Source organism: Pipistrellus kuhlii, unplaced genomic scaffold (assembly GCF_014108245.1).
Source record: "Pipistrellus kuhlii isolate mPipKuh1 unplaced genomic scaffold, mPipKuh1.p scaffold_m20_p_26, whole genome shotgun sequence".
NCBI classification, from domain to species: Eukaryota; Metazoa; Chordata; class Mammalia; order Chiroptera; family Vespertilionidae; genus Pipistrellus; species Pipistrellus kuhlii.
This window is the reverse complement of record NW_023425525.1, coordinates 7376489-7399330: the sequence shown is the minus strand read 5'-3', so window position 1 is coordinate 7399330 and position 22842 is coordinate 7376489. Positions and strand designations below refer to the sequence as shown.

Below are 22842 nucleotides of genomic sequence, written 5' to 3'. Positions count from 1 at the left end.
GAAGGGGCAGTGGCTGCACCTGAAGCTGCATGTTTGTCTGGGTGAGCTCTTCGGCTTTCTTTTCCAGTGACATCACCCAGACCTTCCTCTTCTGTCTGCAGCGGGTGGCGGCAGCTCGGTTCCGTTCCAGAAATTTCCGCCTCCTCTCATCCGGATCCTCGTCCACCACCCTTCGCCGGCGCCCCCCGGTGGGCTGGGGCGGCTGTATTGTCTGGGTTGGCTGCATCTGCTGTGTAGCTGGTGAGACCTGCTGGGACAGAGAAGGAGGGTGACAGGTTGGGGAGGGAGCACACCAGGCCTGGGTTGAAAGGCAAAGCGCAGCCGAGTCCATGGCTTTAGTAAGCATCTCCCACCTGTCTGCTAAGAGTGCAGTCAGCAGGGACACCTCTTGAGCTCAGAGAGCAAAAGCATCCACTGAGCTATCTTGCGTGATATTTTGACCACATAAACTGATGACTTGTGAAAAGATAGTCATACATTTTTCCCTACAGGCACTGGCTGAGCCCTGGCAGAGGAACACTTTGTTTCTCCTCCTTCAGACGCTAAAACTGTTTTATTTAAGGTACATTTTAAAATGGTAAAGTGCCAGTGTCTGGCTGCAGGTGAGCACTGAGAGGCCAGGGTTAGTGTCACAATATGGAGAGTCTGCTGTCATCCGCGGAAAAGCCTGTCTGGGCAGGTGGGGAGCTCCTGTCATCCCGATGCTTTTAAACCCTGTTCCCAGGGCCCAGCTCTGGGCCCTCATCCCACTGTAGCCCACTCAGAAGATCCCATGAGCTCCCGAAAGCAGTTGGATCCCGTGTTCAGGGTTTGACTGAAGCAGAAGGAGTCTGAGGGGGCCTAGGCGATTGGGAAGCAGGGTCTCTAGAGCAGGCACTGAGCAGCACTGAGCCCTGCCCTACACTGTGCCGGGACAGGGAGGGACTGTTGTGCTTCCCCGTTTACAGCCATTATAAGGAAATCCGAGGAGTGGCAAAGCACTTTATTAAAAAGTTTACTGTGCTTACAGAGTCCCGGTAAGATCTGCTTGGGGCTCAGCCACATCTAAGATTTGGGAGACCCCCACACATTCAGGTTTATTCCCTCCACGAGGCAGACACACAGCGCCCAGTGGAATTTCTACCACAGACTCTTTGTGTGTCTGGACACTAACCCTTTCTTTGCTCCCCTTCTTCATTCTCAATAAAGGGTGTTTCTCTCCCCTCACCCCATTTCTCAGTCACTCCAGCTTATGGCTGCAATACCTATAAAGTTGTTTTTCAAGAGACATTTAACCTGCTGAAATAACAGGCGAAAGTTTTAAAAGTGAATTCCAGCAACCCCTTCTATTATACCACATTCTAACCCTGTGATTGAAATCAATCAGAATGACTGTAATTGCGCTAATAATGGCCACTGGTTGACATCAGCTGACTGCTGGTGATATATTTCAATCTGCAAACCTATCAAACATTGTATGAGTAACTGCAAAAGCATCAGGCTCGGGCTTGAGGTTGGACTGCCCCTTGGTAATTTTATTTAAAGCTAAGACATTTTCTAAAATTTTTTTATTGTTGATTTCTTTCCTCCCCATCACAGAGGAATAAGAAAATAAATTGTTGCCCTAAATGGTTTGGCTCAGTGGATAGAGCACATGTGTCAAACACAAGGCCCGCGGGCCAAATCCGTCCCGCCAGGCCTTGCAATGTGGCCCGCACCGCGCTGTCATCACTGCACTCCGCTGCGTTTCCATCACAATGACAGTTTATGACTGTTCAGTAAACCATTCGGCCCGCGATTTAGGCTGGATTTTAGATTTTGGCCCCTTCTCTGATTGAGTTCGACACCCCTAGGCTAGAGCATTGGCCTGTGGACTGAAGGGTCCCAGGTTTGATTCTGATCAAGGGCATGTACCTTGGTTTTGGGCACATCCCGAGTAGGGGGAATACAGGAGGCAGCTGATTGATGTTTCTTTCTCATCAATGTTTCTAGCTCTCTATCCCTCTCTCTTCTTCTCTGTAAAAATCAATAAAATATATTAAAAACAAAAATAAATTGTTTAAGGTATTACCCCACCTGAGTGGATACAAAGGCAGAATCCTTATTATGGGAAAAGAGTTAGCTCTTATCCTTTCAGATGTTAACTTCTAAGCTATCACCATAAAGCAAAGAATTGGAGGGGAACTCACAACTCTGGCTATTTCTGCCTTTACCATTTCATTTTGTGAATTAGCGGTCTCTAGATAAGATTCTCGAGTAGGCAAAACTGGGTTTTAATTTCCATTGCAGGGATCTTTTTTCAATACTGAGTAACTTTAACTAATCTTTATCCTTTTATATTTAAAAAATATACTCTTATTGATTTCAGAGAGAGGGAGAGACAGAAACATAACTGATGAGAATCATCGACGGGCTGCCTCCTAGTGGAGATCCAGCCTGCAACCTGGCATGTGCCCTGACTGGGAATCAAACTGTGACCTTCTGGCTCACAGATCAACGCTCAACCACTGAGCCATGAGGGCTGAGCCATCTTCTGACACGTTTCCTGTGCTTCACCCAAAGGGGTAAATTATATGGTGGTTTCAGATTCAGTCCTGGTTCAGGGTTCAAGGTGTGCTCTAATTAAGAGAAATTTGTCTTGGCCAAGGAGTGACATCCTTACATGCAAGAGAATTACAAGAAGCCAGGAGAGATTGCAAATGCAACCCTAAGGCCAGATTTGTTTCCCCGGAAATATTGTTATTTATCACATTATTTTAAAAATGGGTTTCTGTTGGTATTGATGTTTTGAAAATTTTGACCAAAGAGAATGAATTGTGATTTTAAAAAGACAGAATTTTTCCAAATCCTCTTCAGCCCTAGTTGGTTTGGCTCAGTGTTTAGAGTAGGGGTGTCGAACTCAATCAGAGAAGGGGCCAAAATCTAAAATCCAGCCTAAATCGCGGGCCGAATGGTTTACTGAACAGTCATAAACTGTTATTGTGATGGAAACGCAGCAGAGTGCAGTGATGACAGCGCGGTGCGGGCCACATTGCAAGGCCTGGCGGGACGAATTTGGCCCGCGGGCCTTGTGTTTGACACATGTGGTTTAGAGTGTCAACCCTCAAACTGAAGGATTGAGGTTTAATTCTGGTCAAGGGCACAGACCTCAGTTGCAGGGTTGCAGGCTCAATTCCCACTCAGGAGCAAGTGCAGATGACAACCAATCAATGTGTCTCTCTCACATTGCTGTTGCTCTCTCTCTTTCCCCCTCTCTTAAAAAAATAGCAAAAATAAAATCAATGGAAACATATTTGAGAGTGAGGATTAAAAAACAACAACCCCAAATAAACTTCTATTCCTACTATTTTGATAATAATCATACAATTAAGCATATGACAAGCTCTCACTAATTAGCCAAGTTTAAGAGTGGTATTTCAATACCATCTAAATAATCTTGTTCAAATTTTAATAAGACCAACCTGGATTCTTTCTTTTTAGTAGAGGATAAAAAAACACACAACTGTTTGTGCATCTAATTATAATAGCAATGAACTAACTGTGTATATAATTGGCCTATATAAGCTTACTTGAAATGGAGGGCAATTGGCTAACTGGTAATTAGTTAATGAGTAGCTTTTATATTCAAGGAACTGTTAAACTTGTCTGTACACCAAGGCAACCAAAATTTGATGTTATCCTTCCCCTTAAAAAATAAGTACACACGTGAATCTCCTTGCCTATTTTTGGCCTTATAGTTTTCTTTCTCCCTTCTAAGTACATGTCCCACTAGGACAATGGTCAGCAAACTGTGGCTCGGGAGCCGTGGTTTGCCGCTCTGTTGACTAATGATTTTTGCCAACCACTGCACTAGGGCACTTGACTATAAAGGTGCTTTGGATAGTATTTTATTGCTATACTCTTGCTCAACTTCTGTCACATTCCTTGGCTTTAGAATTAATCATGGCCAATATGAAGTGAAAACCATGCTGAGGACTTTGCAGACATTTGCTTACTTAATGTACCTAAGACTATGACCTTAGTGTATTATTACCCCATTTTGCAGATGGAAAGACTGAGGCTTAGGGAAGTTAATCTGACCACTGTCACCCAGGAGGATGTAAAGTGGGCAAAGAATGGAAGTTTTCTCCAAAGCCTGCACTGTTATTTGCTATATTGAACACCACTAAGAACCTTTGCAAAAGTAAGCTTATCTAGGAAATCAGCTTATCTACTGAATAGCTCATCTACTGAGAGCTGCTTGTGGATGGCCAGCCATGTGGATGGCTGTCCAGGTTCGGTGTGTGTTAGGGAAGGGGGTCCAAGAGCTCACGAAGCTGCCCGCTGTGAGGTCCAGAGGCAGACGATGAACAAGTGTTATTTGGCGGTCCTAGGCTTCGGACACCATTCTGACCCAGCTGCTTGGAAGCTGGCAGAGTGGAGCGGGTGGAGGGATGCCAAAGGTCGTCCTGCTTGAAGATCCAAAGCATCTAGGCTAGCCGTGCTCCGAAGCAGGCCCTTCGTCCACTTGCTAAAACTCACTCGGGTACACACGCCCGCCTCTCCTGTTGGGCTGGGTGACATCATGTCTGCCTGGTCCCCCAACTCTCTCTCAGTTGAGTCTAAATGCTGGCTTCCTTTCCAGCCACTCCTGGTGACTCCCACCCCCTGGGACTTGGCCCTTGGCTTGAACTGATGATCTGCAGAGCTTGGCTCTCTGTCCGCTCCTCCAACGCATTTCACAGTGGGCGGGATGACTCACCTTTCTTCACCATTTACACAGCACCTTATGCCCCGACGTCCATTATTGAGCCTCCTGTCTGCCTGGAATGTTACTCTTTAGGTTTTTAGCATTTAATGTTATTTAGAATATTGCCATTGTAGTTAATTGAGTCTCTATAATGTTTTGAAGCACTGAGGCTAGAATCATAGTATTAACCTAATTTTCTCATTCTTTATCCACATCTTTCTTCACATGCTTAAATTCTTCCTACTCTTCACGTTGATAATACATTTTTAGGGTTAACTTCGTAACACACTGCAGAAAGAGATTTTGGAGAACTTGAAGTTTACATTTGTCCCTGGAGCCTAGAGCTAAAATTTACTGTAATACTTACAAAAACCATGATCTGGTAGTATTTTATGGGTAATCATTATCTCCTAAGAAATAAAACCCCCCAGAATGTCAGACAGAACACCTGGGCTGGTCAAACAAGGTTGCTGCCCATGACCCCCCAGTAGAGCTTGTACTGTTAACAGGAAGGGGGAAGAGATCACAAAAAGGGTCTACCTGTGCTTGGTTGCCGGAGTGCAGGGGTGGGTGTGGCGAGGTCTGGTGATGTGCTGGGTGTGCATGAAGGTGGGAGTGGGAGTGATGATGTGGGTGGTTCTGCTGGTGATGGGGCTGAGGATGGGGGTGGTGAGCTGGGTGCTGGTGCTGGTGTGGGTAGGGGTGATGGGCTGGCAGTGTCTGGTGCTGATGCGGGTGCGAGTGCATGTGATGGTGCGGCGTCTGGTCCTGCCGGGAGCCCATCATTTCCATCATGTGTCCCATGGTGTTCATATTCCCATTGGACATAGCAGCAGGGTGGTGAGTCAACGCGGCCTTCAGCCTCTGAAACAACAAAACAAGAGGGGACAGCGAGGTCAGACATGTACACAGTGGGGATTCTGAATCAGAATGACTTGTGTTTCCAGTTCCTTAATATTTTATGGTGCTAGTGGTAACACTGTTTCACTGGTAGCAGTTTGACTTTTATATTAATTTCACATTTTCATATATAATATAGTATGATAGATCTGAGGGCCAATGCCAGTCATAATGAACATTTGATACTCTATCAAGGTTTAGACATTCTACTGAAACATATTTCCCATTGTCCATATGTTTATCATATCCTATTGACAGCAAAATACAAGTAAAAACCAATTAAAACCATTTACCATGGTAATGCCACTGAGCACAGGGCCCAACTCTGCATTTTGTAAAAGTCACAAGAATAAAAGGTTTTTGCCTTTCAAAAGATTCCTCAGACACAGAAAGGAAGTAACTACATGTTTTGGAATATAGGAACTACTAATGCTATTTAAGAGTTTCAAATTAGATTATGATCCATCACTTTGGGAGGCAATATGTAGGACTTTTCCATTTGTTACCATGATGTAACTCAGAGTCCTTCCTGATAACTTAATTTCCCTCACACGGTAAGTTTCTTCTGATTCTGGAAGGAAGTGGGGAAAGTTGAAGATTACAGCTTCTCTGATGCGACGTCAACAGGTCTGTGTCTAACACAAAAGCATTATCTATTCACCAGCAAACAGACATGCAGGGCTCAGTCAACTTTTTCTAAAGGGAGTCAGAAAGTAAATATCTTTGTCATTATGCCTAAGGGTGTCCTGTCACAAGACTCAGCTCTGCCCTTTGAGGGCAAATGCAGCTGTAGAAGGTATGTACATGAATGATCCTGCTATGTTTCCGGTACAACTTCAGTTAGGGACAGGAAATTTGACTTTCAAAGGATTTTCATCTGACCTGAAATGCTTTTTTACTTTTGATTTTTAAAAATAATTTTAAAAATCCAAAAACCATGGTTAGCTCCCGTGCTGTGCAAATTAGGTCATGGGACAGACTTGGCCCATAGACCATCATTTCCTGGTCCTGATTTAAAAAATTCAGTTGGTAATCAGTTTCATTGCAGTTTCTTGAAGATTGTTTTTTTTTTTCTTCTATACAGCCATTTATCATTATATCATATCTTGAGGGGCTCCGTGTGCTAAGTACTGTATAATACAGTGACCGCTTAGAAATGTATCTTCTGCAGAGGTGATAATCTAGTTGGCAAGCTCACGTTGGCTTCATAAGGTATTTCTAAGGGAGCTAAAGTTCTCTCCTGATTTGTGTTCCTATCTGATAGATAACTGTGGGGTGTGAGCACTGGGAAAGAGTAGAGTCAGAGTCGTATTTAAATGATTAAAGCAAACACGTTACAGCCCTATACAAAATTAATGATTCTCAACTGATCAGAATAAACTATTGATAAATACCAATTCCATTCAACGATGTCTTTACTTAAACATAAAGAACCTCCACATTAAAAAAAAGGGGGGGGGGCTTGGCAGACCTATATGTTAGTTATTGAAAAACACTTCCTACATCCTCCTTCAGTAACTACTCTATCCTGAGCAATAGCTAAGGACCTTCATCATGGAAATCCTGAAGAAGCTGTTTTCTGAATTCCTAGGAAGGAATAGATGCTCGATACTGTGTTTGCTACTAATGACTAAGTGAATTAATATTCCTCACCTCCAATTTTTAGAAATGATGTCATTGTTTTAATAAAAATGCTCATTATAAAACATTTAAGCAATGCTTAAAAGTACAATGAAGTCACCAAATACATTGTTTATACTTGGGAGAACAGCATTCTCAAATCTCTAAATGCACATGCAGATGGAGGAACATGGAGAATGACTTCACACCAGTGGGATCGTAATAGCATGTGATTTTATATTTATACTAGGTGCCCAGTGCATGAATTCATGCACCTTGAAAGGAACTGTGGGCTTTGAGACTGTGGTGGGCACAGGGGCGGGTCTCCTGTGCCCCAGCCTGGCCCCTCCCATCTTGGATCTGGTCCCCTGTCTGCTGACAGCCCTGCTCCCACCACCACTGCTGATGGTGCAGAGCAATTGGGGATGGAGCCTTCAGCTGGTGCGAGCAACAGCTGCTGCCCTGATTGCCCTTCAGTATCAGGGGGAGATGGAGAAGCCCTGAGGGGCAATCAGGGCTGGCAGCCACTTCTTGCACCTGCTGAAGGCACTGAGAGATCAGGACTGGTGTCAGGAACTGGCACAACAGGTGTGAGCAGTGGCTCCAGTGCCGGCAACAGGTGGAATGCCTGGCAGGACCCTGTGGTGCAGAAACAATGAATTTTCAGTAACTAACAGAGGCTTGCCCTGATGATAGTGGCCAGTGCCCTGCCTTGGTCTGACACCCCTGCTCACCTGCTCCACCATCCCGCTGTGGCCAACACCCATCATATTCTGCATGCACCCCTGGTGGTCAGAGCATATCATAGCAACCGGATGTTCTGCTGTTTGGTCTATTTGCATATTAGAGTCATTTATCTTTATTGTTAAAAGTATTACAGATGTCCTCTTATACCCCCCGTTCCCCGCTGACCCTCTCCACTCTGCTCCTCTCCCTCCCAAGGCCTTCACTGCACTGATGTCTGTTCATGGGTTATACGTATACTAGAGGCCTGGTGCACAGATTTGTGCACTGGTGGGGTCCCTCAGTCTGGCCTGGCCTGTGGGGATCGGGCTGACACCAGCTCTCTGACCCCCTGAGGGGACTGCAAGAGAGTGGTTCTCAGGTGACGCAACCTGGATTCGGGCTCCTTCCTCTTTGGTTCTAGGTGTCACCCAAGAACCGTAGCTGCCAAGTCACTGCAGCTCAGCAGCTCCTATGATGAGCGTCTGACCTCCTGGTGGTCAGTGCACGTCAAAGCTATTGGTTGGAGCATCTGTCTCCTGGTGGTCATTGTGTGTCATAGATACTGGTCAAACAGTCAGTGGTCACTTAAGCTTTTATATATATAGATAATGTGATTTTAAAAGCTTTGGTTGAATATAATATAAGCAAAAGAAATGAGACTGAATAAATTGCTGGACTGTGTGTGTGTGTGTGTGTATATATATATATATATATATATATATATATATATATACATATATATATATGCATATATATATATATAAAATATATATAATATATATTTAACCCCAAATGACAATTCCAAACTTAACAGTGAGTAAAATTATGAAAAAAAGATTATAATGAAATCATTGTTGTTGTTTTTTAAATTGACATATTAGATATTAATAGTTTCAAAACTATTCTTTATAATTTCATTATTAGATAAATATATAGTTGCATAGTTAAAAAAAATCAACTATTACAAGAATATGAGGTGAAAAAATAAAGGCACCTGCCTACCGTTCTCTAAGCCCCAGTGCCATTACTCAGAAGTTACCACCATTCATCCCTCAGACATTTCCTTGGCACTTCTAAGAATGCACTAGTGCAAGCCCTTGTTATGATATGTAGTTTTGTATGTTGTGTTTTTTTCACTTTAACACTATCTCTGACACCTATCTATATCATCCAAGGCTAATTATAATGGCTGGCATTAATTGAGTACTTACTACATGCCACTCCTCTTTCTGTCTTCTACAAGTATTAATTCAACTAATCCTCAGAACAACTCTGCAGGCTAAAAGTGAGGCTTAGCCATGTGCCAAGTTTATACCACTAGAGGGGAGAGAAGGTGCCAGAAGTCATGCCATGCATACTTTGCCAAAAACAGGAATAAACTGTGCTATGCCACCTCCCCACCATCAGAAGGAAAGGCAGAAAGAAGAGAAGAGGCTCAACAAGTTGGCATGAGGAGATGCCTTTGCTGCATGGTTTAGTGGCAGGCTGTGTGTGTTCCCAGACACGCAACTGGAGATCAAGATACAGTTGTTCTGAAACTTGGCAGAGGAAAGGTAAGAATTTCCAGGAAGCTCAGACGCAACAAAGGATTATCTAGGGCGCAGTGTGATCACCTCCCTTGTTATGCTTGTGAAGAATGAGTGTATACTTGTATTTCCCCCCAAAACACAGATCTGATAAGGTCTCATCTCCCTGTCCTCACTATGTAACCCTTGGCCATATGGCACTTCTATGTCTTTCTAATGCTCATGGGATGAATGTCAAAGTCCTTCGTGTGACCTATGCACAGGCACTACAGTGTGTGGCTCTGCAGGCAGCTGGGCTGTAAACGTCACTGTCAAAGGGCTCCCTGCTCCACACCCTGCCTGCCCTCCAAGGAATGATAACAGAAATGAAAGAAAACGTAAATAAACAAAAGAATGCACATCAACCTCATCTTGATATATTCTCCCTGAAAAAGCGGCATGGAAAATGGAAAAGATGTGTAGGAGTGGGTCACTATGTCTTCCCTTCAAAGCTACAAACAACTCTTCCACCTTTAATTAGGAGCAAATGGAGCCTGACAAATAAATACTGTGTACCAGATCTTCATCTCTCAAATAATTAGCTTGTGCTGTTAAGGGAAATTACTTGATTGCCTCAAGTCTATTCTTGCACGTTTCACGCCAAGACAATAATCCTAGTCAAGCTTATAACATTCCATTTAATTATTCACTCAACAAATATTTACTGGGCATTGAGTTAAGCATATCGTTATTTATTTGCCCACTACATGAAGGAAATGGGAGACACATAAAACCAAAGCTTTTTCAAAGTGAAGGAGAAAACTCTGAAGGCTTCCAAGCATCCCCACCACCGAGAATCTCAGGACTAAGGTCAAGTCCGCCCTCCAAGCACCAGCCTTCATCTTTGAAGGAAGATGGTGAAGATAAATGATCATCGAGCCGCTCTGCATATGCCACATGCAATCTTCTCCATGTCCTTTCTAAACAGAAAGGCACTTCTCAAAATCCTAAGGAGCCTCTGCTCCCCTGAATCCTGGTGCCAACAAGAGTCACTGCGCTGGAAATCATTAAAATACACCAAATACAGATATCTGTACCCCACTCGCTTGGGGATGATAAATGAATGGTAAACGAGTCCAAGCTGTATTCTGCAGAATGATTTTTCTTTTTGAAGCCGAACTGTGTCTTGTTTTAAATAACATTCTACCCAATGCCAAGAAAAGAGAGGGAAATTAATGAGCAAATAAACATATATTTTTCAGCTATAAAAACCAGGGCTATTACTGAGGTGTGACTGCAAGAAAGAAAAAAAAAATGGTTCTGTTTACTTTCTCTGGTCCTTTACCACATCCATTTATGTGAGAGAGCAAATCGGGAGAGACAGGGAGAAGCCTGACACAGCTGGTTTCAGTCAGAAGGGGTCATTTTCATCCTCTCTGTGTATTTTACAAGCCCCTTATTCACTGATCCGGGTGGGAGGGTGGGCCTGCTGCCTGGGATCCGAGTCCTGGTCAGAAACCAGCTCTCTGTCTCCTCCCATACTGGGCCTGGCTCTGCCATGGGAGCTCAGCTTCAGCCCCAGCCCCTTTCTAGTCTCCAGCTTAGCTCAGCTTTGCTTCATGGCACATTGCGGGAAGCCCAGGGACACGGTCTTGTCTTTATGTCCAGGTGGGTACTTGCAGGTGGGCCTGAGTGAGCAACCCGCACAGGACACGCCCACCCACGTCTGCCCCAGGCGGTTTATCTTCCATTAACAACTGGCTCCCGCCAATTAGAAACATTTGTGAAGCTGTGGAGACCTTTCTCCTCCATCTCCAGTACGGCTTATGCTTCACAGACTGAGCGCCAAGCAGAATCCAACATCATTTGAAATTCATTTGGGTGGGGGTGCGGGAGGTGGGAGCATTGTTTCTAGAAAGGTTTTAATTAAAAAAATGGCTTTTGGCTTTTGTTCCAGAAAAAAAGATGTTACTATCAAAATGTAGTGTTACTGAGTTGACCACAAGGAAGAGAGGCTGTCTATATAAAAGCAGGACAAAACATGTATTTGTAATTCCTTTTACAAAAGTTGCTATCAGTGGCTTCCCTGAGGTATTGTTGTACATGTGATTTCTTTTCGCTTTCTCTCCCCTCTTTCCCCCAACATAGGTGGTCAATGCTGTGAAACCAGATTCTCCACTGGAGCTGCATGGGCATGTCAGTGTACTCACTTACTCTGGGTATCAAGGATTTCTGAAACTAAGCCTCTGAATTAGTGAAAACAAAACAAAACAAAACAAAACAAAACCTTGATATTTATCCACTGAATTTTATAATGATACACTGACTAGTCTGAATCGCAGAATACTTCCCAACCTTGAGTAAGCTATAGATGGGCAGAAGAGAACAGTCCCATGGTGCTCTGGGACAGTTACATAAATTTGGAGCTTCATGTTGCCATGGTAACAACAGTTTTAATGCCCAGGTTCACATCTGGACTTCAAGATGTCCACTGAGTATGATCGCATCACCCTGACAGCATAGTGGATCCTAAACTCCATATTTATTTCAGGATCATTATTACGATAATTAACTAAAATCACACCTGGCTTAATCACTTGGAATAAAATGTGCTCCTTTCACAACTTTGGTGATGTAACTCAGTTATGATGGTTTCACAACTTAAGTATATTCATGTGTCACTTAATGATGTGGATACATTCTGAGAAGAGTGTCCTTAGGTGATTTCATTGTCTGAACATTGTAAAGAGCATTTACACAAACCTCGATGGCTTAGCCTATTAAGCTTTACTATATGGTACTATATTCTATTGAAGTAGGCTACAAATCTGTACAGCATTTTACTATGCTGAATACTGTAGGCAGTTGTATATAATGGGTGTATTTATATATCTAAACATAAAAAGATACAGTAAAAATACACCATAAGAGATTTAAAAAATGGTACAACTGTATAAGGCTCATACCATGAGTGGAGCTTGCTAAGAAAAGTTTTTTAATATCTCAGTATTTTACTTTTCATAAAAAGCTTGTGTAACCTTCCACCTACACACAATTCTACTCTGTCCCAAGGATTACTCTGAATGTCCTTTTGGTTAATAAAGTTTTTTATCCCGTAATGTTTCCTCACTTTCCAGAGGAGGAATCAAGTTCAAGGTGGTAGAGCCAGGCTTCTAAACCAAGCCAGGCTTCTCACTCCAAGCTGAAGTTCCTTGAAACAATGACTTCCTTCTTTATTTTAGACATCCAGACAACTCACTTCTCCAATAGACTCCTACCTCTTAGCTGACATTAACACAGATATTTTATCTGATGGAATTAAGAGCTCAGAATTCTGTCCTCATTTTGATAGACAAATTAAGACATATAGAGCCAAGTGGTTTACTTATCCAAGGACCTAACAATGTTTTTTATTAGAATTAAGACTAGAGCCTGCTCTCAGAACAGCAGTTAGTTCTGAGAATTGCTAAAATCTACAGCCTCTTATAATGCTCAACATCCTGTTGAATCATAAAAGACAGTCACTGAGTCAAAGAGATGAAAGGACATGATATCTGAAATAAAACAATTCTGTAAGTGTGCATTCATTAGTGTCTTCATTTAACAAGAATAAATTGAAGGCTCACTCTTGCAGAACTTCAATTCATATATGACTTAGCTATTAATATAGAAGTGGTTGGCAAAGAAATTTCTGTGCGTTATCTATGGGGTTTGCTTTGCTCTTTGCCACTGAAGTTGAACGTATCACCTAGCACTTTGGCCTGCTTTACCTTATTTTAGAAGCCATGGTCACAGGGGGACAATGATAGAGGGAATCTAACCTGGAATTCTTTTCTTTGCTTAAATTAGAACTGTCGAGGTACCACTTTTCCTATGACTCTATCATCTTCCTACTGGTTTAGAACTAAAGAGAAAATGCAGAAGCCATAGCCACGAACTTGTATGATACAAAGTTAGTAGAGACAGTTAAGCACAGCAGACCAAGAATCAGCATCCAGAAAGATTTTGGGCAGACTAGCATATAATCTAATCAAATAAGATAAATTTTAACGGGGATTAGTATAACATCCTGTGGTTGGTTCACAAAACAACCAAACAAAACACAATAACTCCAAAGGCAGCTTAAAGAAGACAGAGCTTGCCAATTATGTACATACTAGCAGCCCTGCGCACGAGTCCGTGTGCTAGTAGCTCTCTGTGGGGCCTGGCCTCTCCGTGCCCACTGCCCAGAAGCTCTCCGTGGCCCAGAGGCCCATCTGTGGCTGGTGCTGGAACACTTGCCTTCTCACCCGGGTGACGATGTAAGCATTCTGTGCCCTGGCATTCTGCCAGGCCACTCATGCTGCCCACTCTCAGCAGCCACCCCAGGACTGGAGACTCTGGCAGGGCTGAGAGGACTGGGTGCTGCCATCTTGTGGCTATGGGTGCCACCATCTTTGTGACAGAGTGATGATTAATTTGCATATTATCCTTTCATTAGATAGAAAGAGAGGATGCTAGGATTTCATGTGACTCTGTACAGCCAAATTCTATGATTGATGCATGTGTCCAAACAGCTGATGTGACTTTGCAGCTGCATCAATGAAACTAGATTAGAGAACTTAAAGCAACAGAGTGAATCCTGTTCACCTCTGCACCGGCTATGACATGTACCACATAAGTCCATGTCCCCACATCCCAGCCTCCCACACCAGAGACCTCAATATCACGTCTAATAGGTATTGGATTTTCACTATGGGAGAATGCCAGGTCTCAACTGATGGGCATACACACCGTGACCACGTTTCCCTCTGTAACTACACTGTGATGAACATCCTGCATTCAGACATAATGGCATGCTTGCCTGACTACTTGTAAAATGTATTCATTATCTTTTTTAAAATTTTGTTAACTTGATCCATCCAGTGGGTTTAATTGATGCTGCTGGTGGTGATAAGTGTGTGTGTGTGTGTGTGTGTGTGTGTGTGTGTGTAAGGGGGGGGGTGCCACCTGGGTGTCTGTTAAGGGAGATCTAAAAGGAAAGAATTAGAATCAGGGTGGTAGCACCTATCAAATATCAGCTTTTAGTTGGAACCTTTTCTTGGGTCTAGTTTTTTATTTATTCTATCAGTATCTCCATATCCAGGTGAGGTACTGCCAACATTCATAGTTTTAGGGTCCCCTGTTCTTGTTTGGTCACGGAACTCCTTAAGCTCAAGGCATAGCTTCAGGTACTAACTTGGCCCAGGCAGACATTATATCCTCCTGGCTGGTTTCCCTGGCATTTTAAAGGTGCTGAATACACAGTGGCTTAGAATAAATATTTGTTGATCGCCTGCCTGCCTGCCGCCTGCCAGTCTCCAGGAGTGGTGCCTAACCATGGAACGTCTTTGAAGCTCAGGCCTATAATTTTCTCCACAGAAACTACACCTTCTGGTGGTGGTTGCAGGGAGAATAATGCCCTTTGTCTTGCTAGCAAACACGTCTCAACCCCCAAAACCCAGCACCTGCAAGCCTGGGTAATTTTAGGTGAGGGCTTATTTCCAGCTTTTATAGAAGAAGCAAGTTCTATTGGGGAAAAAAGTAATCCTTTGTTATTTTATTTTGGACGAGCTTTTAATCAGAAACATAGGCAGTAACATGTGTTAGAAATATACATATGAAACATAGAACTTTGCATTTATAAGTCACTATGGAAAATCCATGTTAATGCAACATTAAGTTTGGGATTTTAATTGCACAGAAGTCAGGAAACCCAGAGTTCCAGTTCCCATAGCAAACTCTGCTCCTCATGTGCATCCCAGGACCCTTCCTGAGTCGGGTGATCTAATTATTTGGCAAAAAGTGGTGCAATAAAAAGCAACGGAAAGGATGGCTCCTCACGGCTCTATTTCCCATCATCTCAGACAAGATGGACAGCAATCAGCTTTAGCTACAGAAATGATACCCTTTTTAATGCATGGTCTTTGGTGACTATCATGATGGGCAATGCCACAGGTCGTGCCTGAGGCAGGATTGGGTAGAGCAGCCAGGCACCAACACATCACTGGGTCCTCCAGCGGGTCCTTCCCCACATGTTCTGAGGGCAGCTGTGTTTGATTGGCACTGCTTCCCTACCCTGAACCCCACTCTATCCCTGGAGGACACCTCTCAGAACATAGATGCTCAAAATTCTGGATCTGAAAGTAAGTCTGACTAAAAGGCTCTCAGGGCACTGGAAGAAGGACCTTCTTGGACACACCTCTGCCTGGTCCTAGACCTGGCCAGTACAGCTGGTCTTTGTGGTCGCCTTCCAGCTTTGCTCCAGTTGTTGGGAGATAGCAGGATGTGTGTCACAGTGTCTCTGTTAGAGACCTTAGGTGTCTGGCCAAGGGAGCCTTGAACTTATTCTAATAAAAAGGAATCTACAGGGATTCTCTCTACCTGTGGGTAGTGGACTGCCTGAAGTGTAAGCTATCCTGTCCCTTGGTATCTCTATACCAGTCTATCTAGCATGCTGTGTGTGTCCAGTTCTGGTTTTCTTCTGATTAAATGGTAATGGTACAGTCTGCCTCCCCATGATCCCCTTTGTGATGGAGAAGAGGGGAGGGTGGAGAGGTTTTGGGGGAGGGAAAGGGGAGAGAGAGAGAGAGAGAGAGAGAGAGAGAGAGAGAGAGAGAGAGAGAGAGAGAGATGAACTCTAATTCTGAAGTGCTGCTTAACTTCTTGTTTGTGCTTTGCTGGTGTCAGTGGCCCCAAGTCATTGGACCAATAGCCAACTGGACTTGCTGCGATGGTTCTGTGGTCCTATGAGAGAAGAGTTCCAGGTCTGCTGGGAACAGGCTGGATTATACGGAGTTCAACTGGGCAGCTGTGTGGGAGCACAAACAGCACATTTATAAATAGTCCCTGGGCTCTCTGCACACTGAGAACCCCCAATGCCACTTGTGAGCTGGCTGGTCTCACTGAGCAGGAAAAACCTGTGAGGGACTCAGGATGGAGGAGCCTCACCATTAATAAAAGCTTCTATCAACAGCACACTCTGCGGGATTGTAGGCCAACCACACAGGGAGAATAAAGCTGTGCTTGGGGAAGCCAGAACAAAACCTTTTTTAAAAAATCCTGCCTGTCTACATTTAAGACATTTCCAAGAGGAGCCACTTATAATTTTTGAAGAATCTGGAAGCTTGTGTAGAGAAAGGCAAATGTTTGAGTCATGCCCAAGGAGATGACGGTGCAGAGCATTTCAACTGAAAAATGAGTAACAACTTCCTTCTGAGCTGATGCTGGTTCTCACACGTGTTTTAAGAATTTGGTTAATAACTGGGCAATGAAGAATGTCAAGTATTCTCTCCTCTTTTCTAGTTTCAGAGTTCTCTCTGAAGTTTTCCATTTTTGTTTCAGGAGGTATGACCAATAGAATACATTAACTATTTGGCACATTTTTCAGAGTGGAATTGCGGGCCATGGCCAACCTGTCTTTTAACCTCTCAGTTTCTATTGTCTCCATGGTGTACAATTCAGTGAGCCAGAGGTCTAAACCTACAGTTTAACTGCCTACAGCATAAGTGATGGGGGCGGGAGGCAGGGAATGTGCAACCATCTCTTTAAATCACATTGTCACAACTGAGTACCATTCTAAAAATGCCAAACAGAGAGCTTTTGGGTTGATTTATTAATTGAAAATGGCCTGTCTGAGAATTTATCTCCTAACAAGCTTAAGATACCATTTCATGAACTGTCTTCTTTTTCAGCTTCAGCAATTTCTTTTCAGCCTTCAGATTTCTCTAAAGCAACTGCTCACCAGGAACTGACAAGAATAGAGCAGCTAGCCCTAAATCAGTATCTGCCTTCTAGAGAGAGCAGAGCGCTTGGCAAGTAGTAAGAGTCTGAAGTAGGTGATGAAGACCATTCCCCATGTTTCAAAGATGCAGGAAATTCCTGTGCAGAAAGGTTAAGTCACCTGCATGAGAGCCAGTGAGGAGCAGGGATGTGAATAAGATGTTGTTTGTGGTGCAGTCTGACAGCTTGCCTGGTTAGAAGAAAGATGGTGGGTAATAAAGAACATGGTGGAGAAGGCAAGAATGAAGGGGAAAAGCAATGGACAGAGGGAAGGGAAGAAGACATATAGGAGAGGAGAAAGTTTGAAAAGCAAGTCAGCTCTAGCTGAAGATGAAAAAAACATGCTCTACCCATAGGCTCAGATACTGTACTTATCATATATATATATATATATATATATATATATATATATATATATATATATATATATATTAAAAAAGCCAGTGGCCGTAATTACTGGTCGCTATGACACCCAGCGAACTGGCCTGATTGGGGGGGGGGGGAGGGGAGGTAGAGCCTCTCCCCTGGCCATCCCTACCTCTGATCAGCCTCCTCTACCCCAATAGAGGGCAGAGCCAGCCAACCAACCACCTGCAGCCCTTCCCCCCACCAGCCTCACCCCTTATCTGCCCCCCCCTCCCCCCAATCAGGGGCAGGCTTACTGGCTGATCACTCACAGCCCTTCCCCTTGCCAGCCAGGCCCTGATCAGGCCCCAATGGGGGCAGGCAGCCTGGCCAACCTTCCACTGCCTCTTCCTCCTGACAGGCCCAGACCTGATCCGCCCCCAATTGGGGCTGGGCTGGCCAAACCTCATTCGTGTACTGGGCCTCTAGTTAACTAATAATGGATGATTGGGCTCATTGTAAAAGAGAAGTGAATATAAGGTTGAGTCAAAGTATTTCAAACATAAGAAAAGCTCAATTCCCCTTTTTAGGGAATGGCTCACTCCACCCTGGTTTCTAGATAAATTCATCAAAAAGCAGTATTATCAAGTGTTGTTGTTTTTTTTTTTGTTTTGTTTTGTTTTCCTTTTACCGGATGCCAGAAGAGAAAGTCTGAATTTGGTGTGGCAGATAAGGAAGGAAATGCATCCTGCAGGGTTTTTACATGAATAATATTGTATATAGACATTGCCCCGCTTCTGTAAAGTTTTCAAACCAAGCGTGGTTAACCAGAGGCTAACAAAATGGTTAACCAAATGTGTCAGCTGCTAAGCCAAGTGGAAATAGTGATGGCAGTGCAAGCAATGGGGAGTAGTTCTCCCATTTCTGTGACACATTCCACCCAGCAACCAGGCTGACTGTCCAAATGGCATCATGTTTAGAGAACATGTTTAAGGATGCAGACTCACAGGGGGAAACTCATCTGCCAGGGGAAGGCTCTGCATTACTGACTGCTTCTCCTGCAGGGCACATGCTGCAGCTCTGGGTACTGATGGAGACATTTTCCCACTGTGTCCACATTACATGGACTCAGCACTGGGCTGTGGCCTTAGTAACTGATGGGCGAAATCCATTGAGTGGGGATCTTTTGAAAGTAGGAGAGAGGCTGCTGTGCTTGGTACTATTTCAATGCCTGCTACTTCCTCCCTTCCATTTCTTCTACTCAAAAGTATTCCTTGATTTCCTCCCAAAATCCATTTGCTATGGGAAGTGTATCATTATTAAGCTTTCTTGGTGGGACTCCACATATTATAGGCTTTGCCAAAGAGGACAATTGTTAGTAGTCAACTTATTACAATTGGGTAAAATCTGCTATTCAGGAAGGACTATGTTTTTAAATGCACTGCATTGACTTATATTATTTAGTAGCTCAAAATCCTTTCTAAAAGTAGGATGGATATATACTAAAATTCAATGTAAACAAAAACAAACAAACAAAAATATTATACTTCTCAACCAGTCCCAACTCTTTTCTCTACAGGGGAAAAAAGTCTTTAAAATCAGATTCTACCAACAGAGAATACATCTAAGGTTGCTTTTGTTCAATCTATTAAAAATCTAAAATTCAATCTGTGTATATACAATGTTGCTTCCCTTGGTTTTCTTAGATGGAAGACTGTGAGATGTAAACAGAGAAAAAAATGGATGAAAAGGGGTGTGTCCTCAACCTTTTAAATCTCTTTCTTCTATCATCCTAGGTTTAAAAAAATTTAAAACTAGTCTTAGTTTTTCACTTAGAGATAGTGTGTGTATCACAGGATAAAAATCCAGAGTCTAGGAGTGTGTGTCCATGATCCATGCTGATCCATGCTGATCACACTGGTACTTACGACACTTGTATTCATTTCCCTTCTGAGACAATAGTTACTCTCCTTTTTAAATCATAATTTTGGACGTTGGCTTCATGTGCAGAGATAGTAAGTCTTCTGAATGCACTCTTTCCACTTCTCTTTGCTTAGTTTTGATTTTAGAAAAAATTTAGATCTCTGTAATATGAGTTGTCAATTAAGTACCGTATATGATCAACAGGATAACAATGCAGAGAGTCTCTTACCAGGTGCTAATAAGGTGTGGTGTTTCCAAAGCACTTGACATCCCAGCTCAATGAATGGGCCTGCTGGGAAGACTGATTTAGTTTAAAATGGAGACTCGCCCAGTGGAGTGGAGAGATAGGGCTAGAAGATCACTAGCCTGGTTGACTTTCTTGTAAATGACCATAACTACCCAGGTAAGAGGCAAACATCCTCTGTTAAGTCAATTGTGACCACTTTAGGACTTAATGATTATAAACTAATAGCAGCTAAAATCCACACATCTCATGAATCAGACTTAATGATTGTATTAAATGATTTGTGAATTTAGATTTAATATTGTTCTGACTTTAAAAGCTGGTTCAAAGAATACCAATAAACCATCAAACATGAACATGAACTCAACGCAGTGCTCATGTTGCTAGTGACAGATAGAGGTGGATTCTGTGTATTCTAAAAAAATAATGTTGTCGGGACAACTAAGTGAGACATTTCAAATACAGCTTAAAGTCATACTCATTAAGTACAGGAGGAAAAACACGGAGGCTACCATTTAAAGAGATTAACATGTCAGATGCACATCTGAGAATTCCACACCCAGTGCTGCCAACATGTATGCCAATTTAGGAATACAGAAAACTTAAAGTAACTGAATCGTTCACTCCTATAAGCTATTGGAGAGCATGAGTGATGTGCAGCTTGGGCTCTGATGCACTGAGGTTGGTCATTAAATGTTCCATGGAATTTTTCTTTTTTAACCAGAAAAGAGTTTGACTCTGGCTCCACTTCAGCTAGGCTAATGGCAGGCTCCCTCCCAAAGATTCCTTCTACCCTTCCAACTGGCAAACACTTGCTTCATATCCTCCTGTAGGATAAAGGTTATCTAAAATGAATGGCTGAGTATGGCAACTCCTTATTCTGCACCCCCTGGTGTTTGGGGGAAGCTGCTCGCTCACCATACATTCACCAAGCACTTACTCTGTGAATAAGAAATTCGGAGATGATACTGCTTATTTCCAAAAATCTTGAAATCTAGTAGATCCTATTGCCTGTGGAGGGCCTGTGACATTCAGATTAAATGGGTTATTACTAGTAAATCTTTAGATCAAGGTTAGCATGCTTTCATCTGAATTAGATACTTCTGGGGCTCTGGGGTTAACTAGCATTTTTATTATTTTTTATTTTTTAAAATATATTTTATTGATTTTTTACAGGGAGGAAGGGAGAGAGCTAGAGAGTTAGAAACATTGATGAAAGAGAAACATCGATCAGCCGCCTCCTGCACACCTCCCACTGGGGATGTGCCCGCAACCAAGGTACATGCCCTTGACCCGAATCTAACTCTGGACCTCTCACTCTGCAGGCACATGCTCTATCCACTGAGCCAAACAGGTTTAGGCAAACTAGCATTTTTCGATTGCAACATATCAAAAATATATAGTTAACTCTGGCCCAAACTGAGATTTTTAGTCCTGCTTTAACTCCCGTGGTTCTCAACTGAGGGTGACTTTGACCCCCAGCAGACACCTGGCAATATCTGGAGACATTTTTTATTGTCGTAACTTGGAGAATGAGCTACCTAGAGATACTGCCAAACATCCTACAATGCATAGGACAACCCTTCACAACAAAGAATTACAAAGTCAATAGTGCCAAGGTTGAGAAACTCTGCCCTACCCTGATGGCCAGGTTAACTAGACCATGACTAAATGGCATTTATCAATAATTTATTATCACTTTGAAAGAGACTGTTGTGATGTGAATATTAAAATGGGCTGGTATAAAAATCCAAGTAAATAACCAAATATCTTCAGTGTGACAGTTTTTCCCCCTGCCCTTATTGAAATTCATCAGCTCCTTCTGGCTCACAAATGGCAACACTGCTAATAACAACACTGAGAAAATAACAACACTGCTAATTTATTTTTCTATAACAATTAGCTCTAATAACTGGAAAAGTTTTTTACCACAATTTACTTGTTTATTACTATTTATTTCACAAAATAGAAAACTGAGGGTCAATGATATCAAAGGCCATTGTGATCACATACCAAGTTCAAGGTTGAACATGAATTAGAATCCTTGACTCCTGACTGCCAGTCCAGGCTTCCTCTGTTACTCTGGAAACTACTCTGGGACTCAGCTGCATCTTGAACATTAAATAAGAAACAGAGATGGCATCTGAAAGTGCTAATAGCCCACATGCTGTGCATTTTCTGTGGCATTGAGTCAATGTGTTCTGGGATTGGCCTATTTCTTGTCAGGAGCTACAGTGACAGTGTCAGCCATGAGGGAACCAAGGGGCAGCATATGTTATACCCACAGGCATCTTGGCTGGATATGGGGGCTCCTGGAGGATCTCCCAACCCAAGAGGCAAGGGAAAACCCCAAAACATTTTGGGGAGTGTTATTAGGGACATGCTGTTCTTCACCGATAACAGGTAGGGTACTTCTCTCAGTGTTTTTCCTATGGTTTCTTCAAATGGTTATTGGATTGTGTTCTAATATTTTTCAAATAATTCCAGTCTTGTGAAGATATTTTGAGGGAATTATGTAAAGTTCCAGCCCTTGCATTCTCTTCTTAGTTGCTTTTAGATTTGCACCTGGAATTTGGCCAACATGTAGAAGAGGAAGTATATACTCTGCTTGTCTGTAGAAAAGTCATAGTGATGGAATCTACATTAGGCTGTAAATGTAACCCTTCTACTTCCAAATAATTAACTCCAATCCAGAAATTCCAATTAACATCTCATAAACCTGTTAAATAGATAGACTCAACATTGATTTAGTCGATAATGGTGGCTGACATTGTCACTGTGGCTTCTGTCTACAGAGAATTTCAAGAGAGGACCCTGAAAATATGGAAATCAAAGCAACTGCATAACTTTCCATTACTTCTTTCTCCTCTCAGATATTCTGTAAAACGAATACAAGTCTATGTCAAAGCAAAATTTAACATTGGTTTTTCCTGTTTGTTTCCTGTGATGTTGCTCATTTTCTTTGAAAGGGCTAGTGGGAAAGGCATGTAAAATGGAGGTCGTGAAGCTTCCTACAAGGTGACTGTCTCCTCTCTCTGTCTTCTTTAAAAAAAAACAATAAAAAAAAAAAA

General features: G+C 42.8%; 1 protein-coding gene across 4 annotated transcripts in view; it reads right to left on the bottom strand.

Moving 5' to 3' along the window:
* Nucleotides 1-22842, bottom strand: part of CREB5 (cAMP responsive element binding protein 5) — a 383557-nt gene that overhangs the window by 10383 nt on the left and 350332 nt on the right. For 2 of the 4 annotated variants that reach the window (XM_045587225.1, XM_036453719.2), the window contains exons 8-9: nucleotides 5249-5572; nucleotides 20-250 (exon numbers count right to left, since the gene is read on the bottom strand). In XM_045587225.1, coding sequence (XP_045443181.1) covers nucleotides 20-250; nucleotides 5249-5572 — 555 coding nt within the window. The remainder of the gene's footprint in view (nucleotides 1-19; nucleotides 251-5248; nucleotides 5573-22842) is intronic. The other 2 variants (XM_045587224.1, XM_036453720.1) reach the window with 1 other exon arrangement.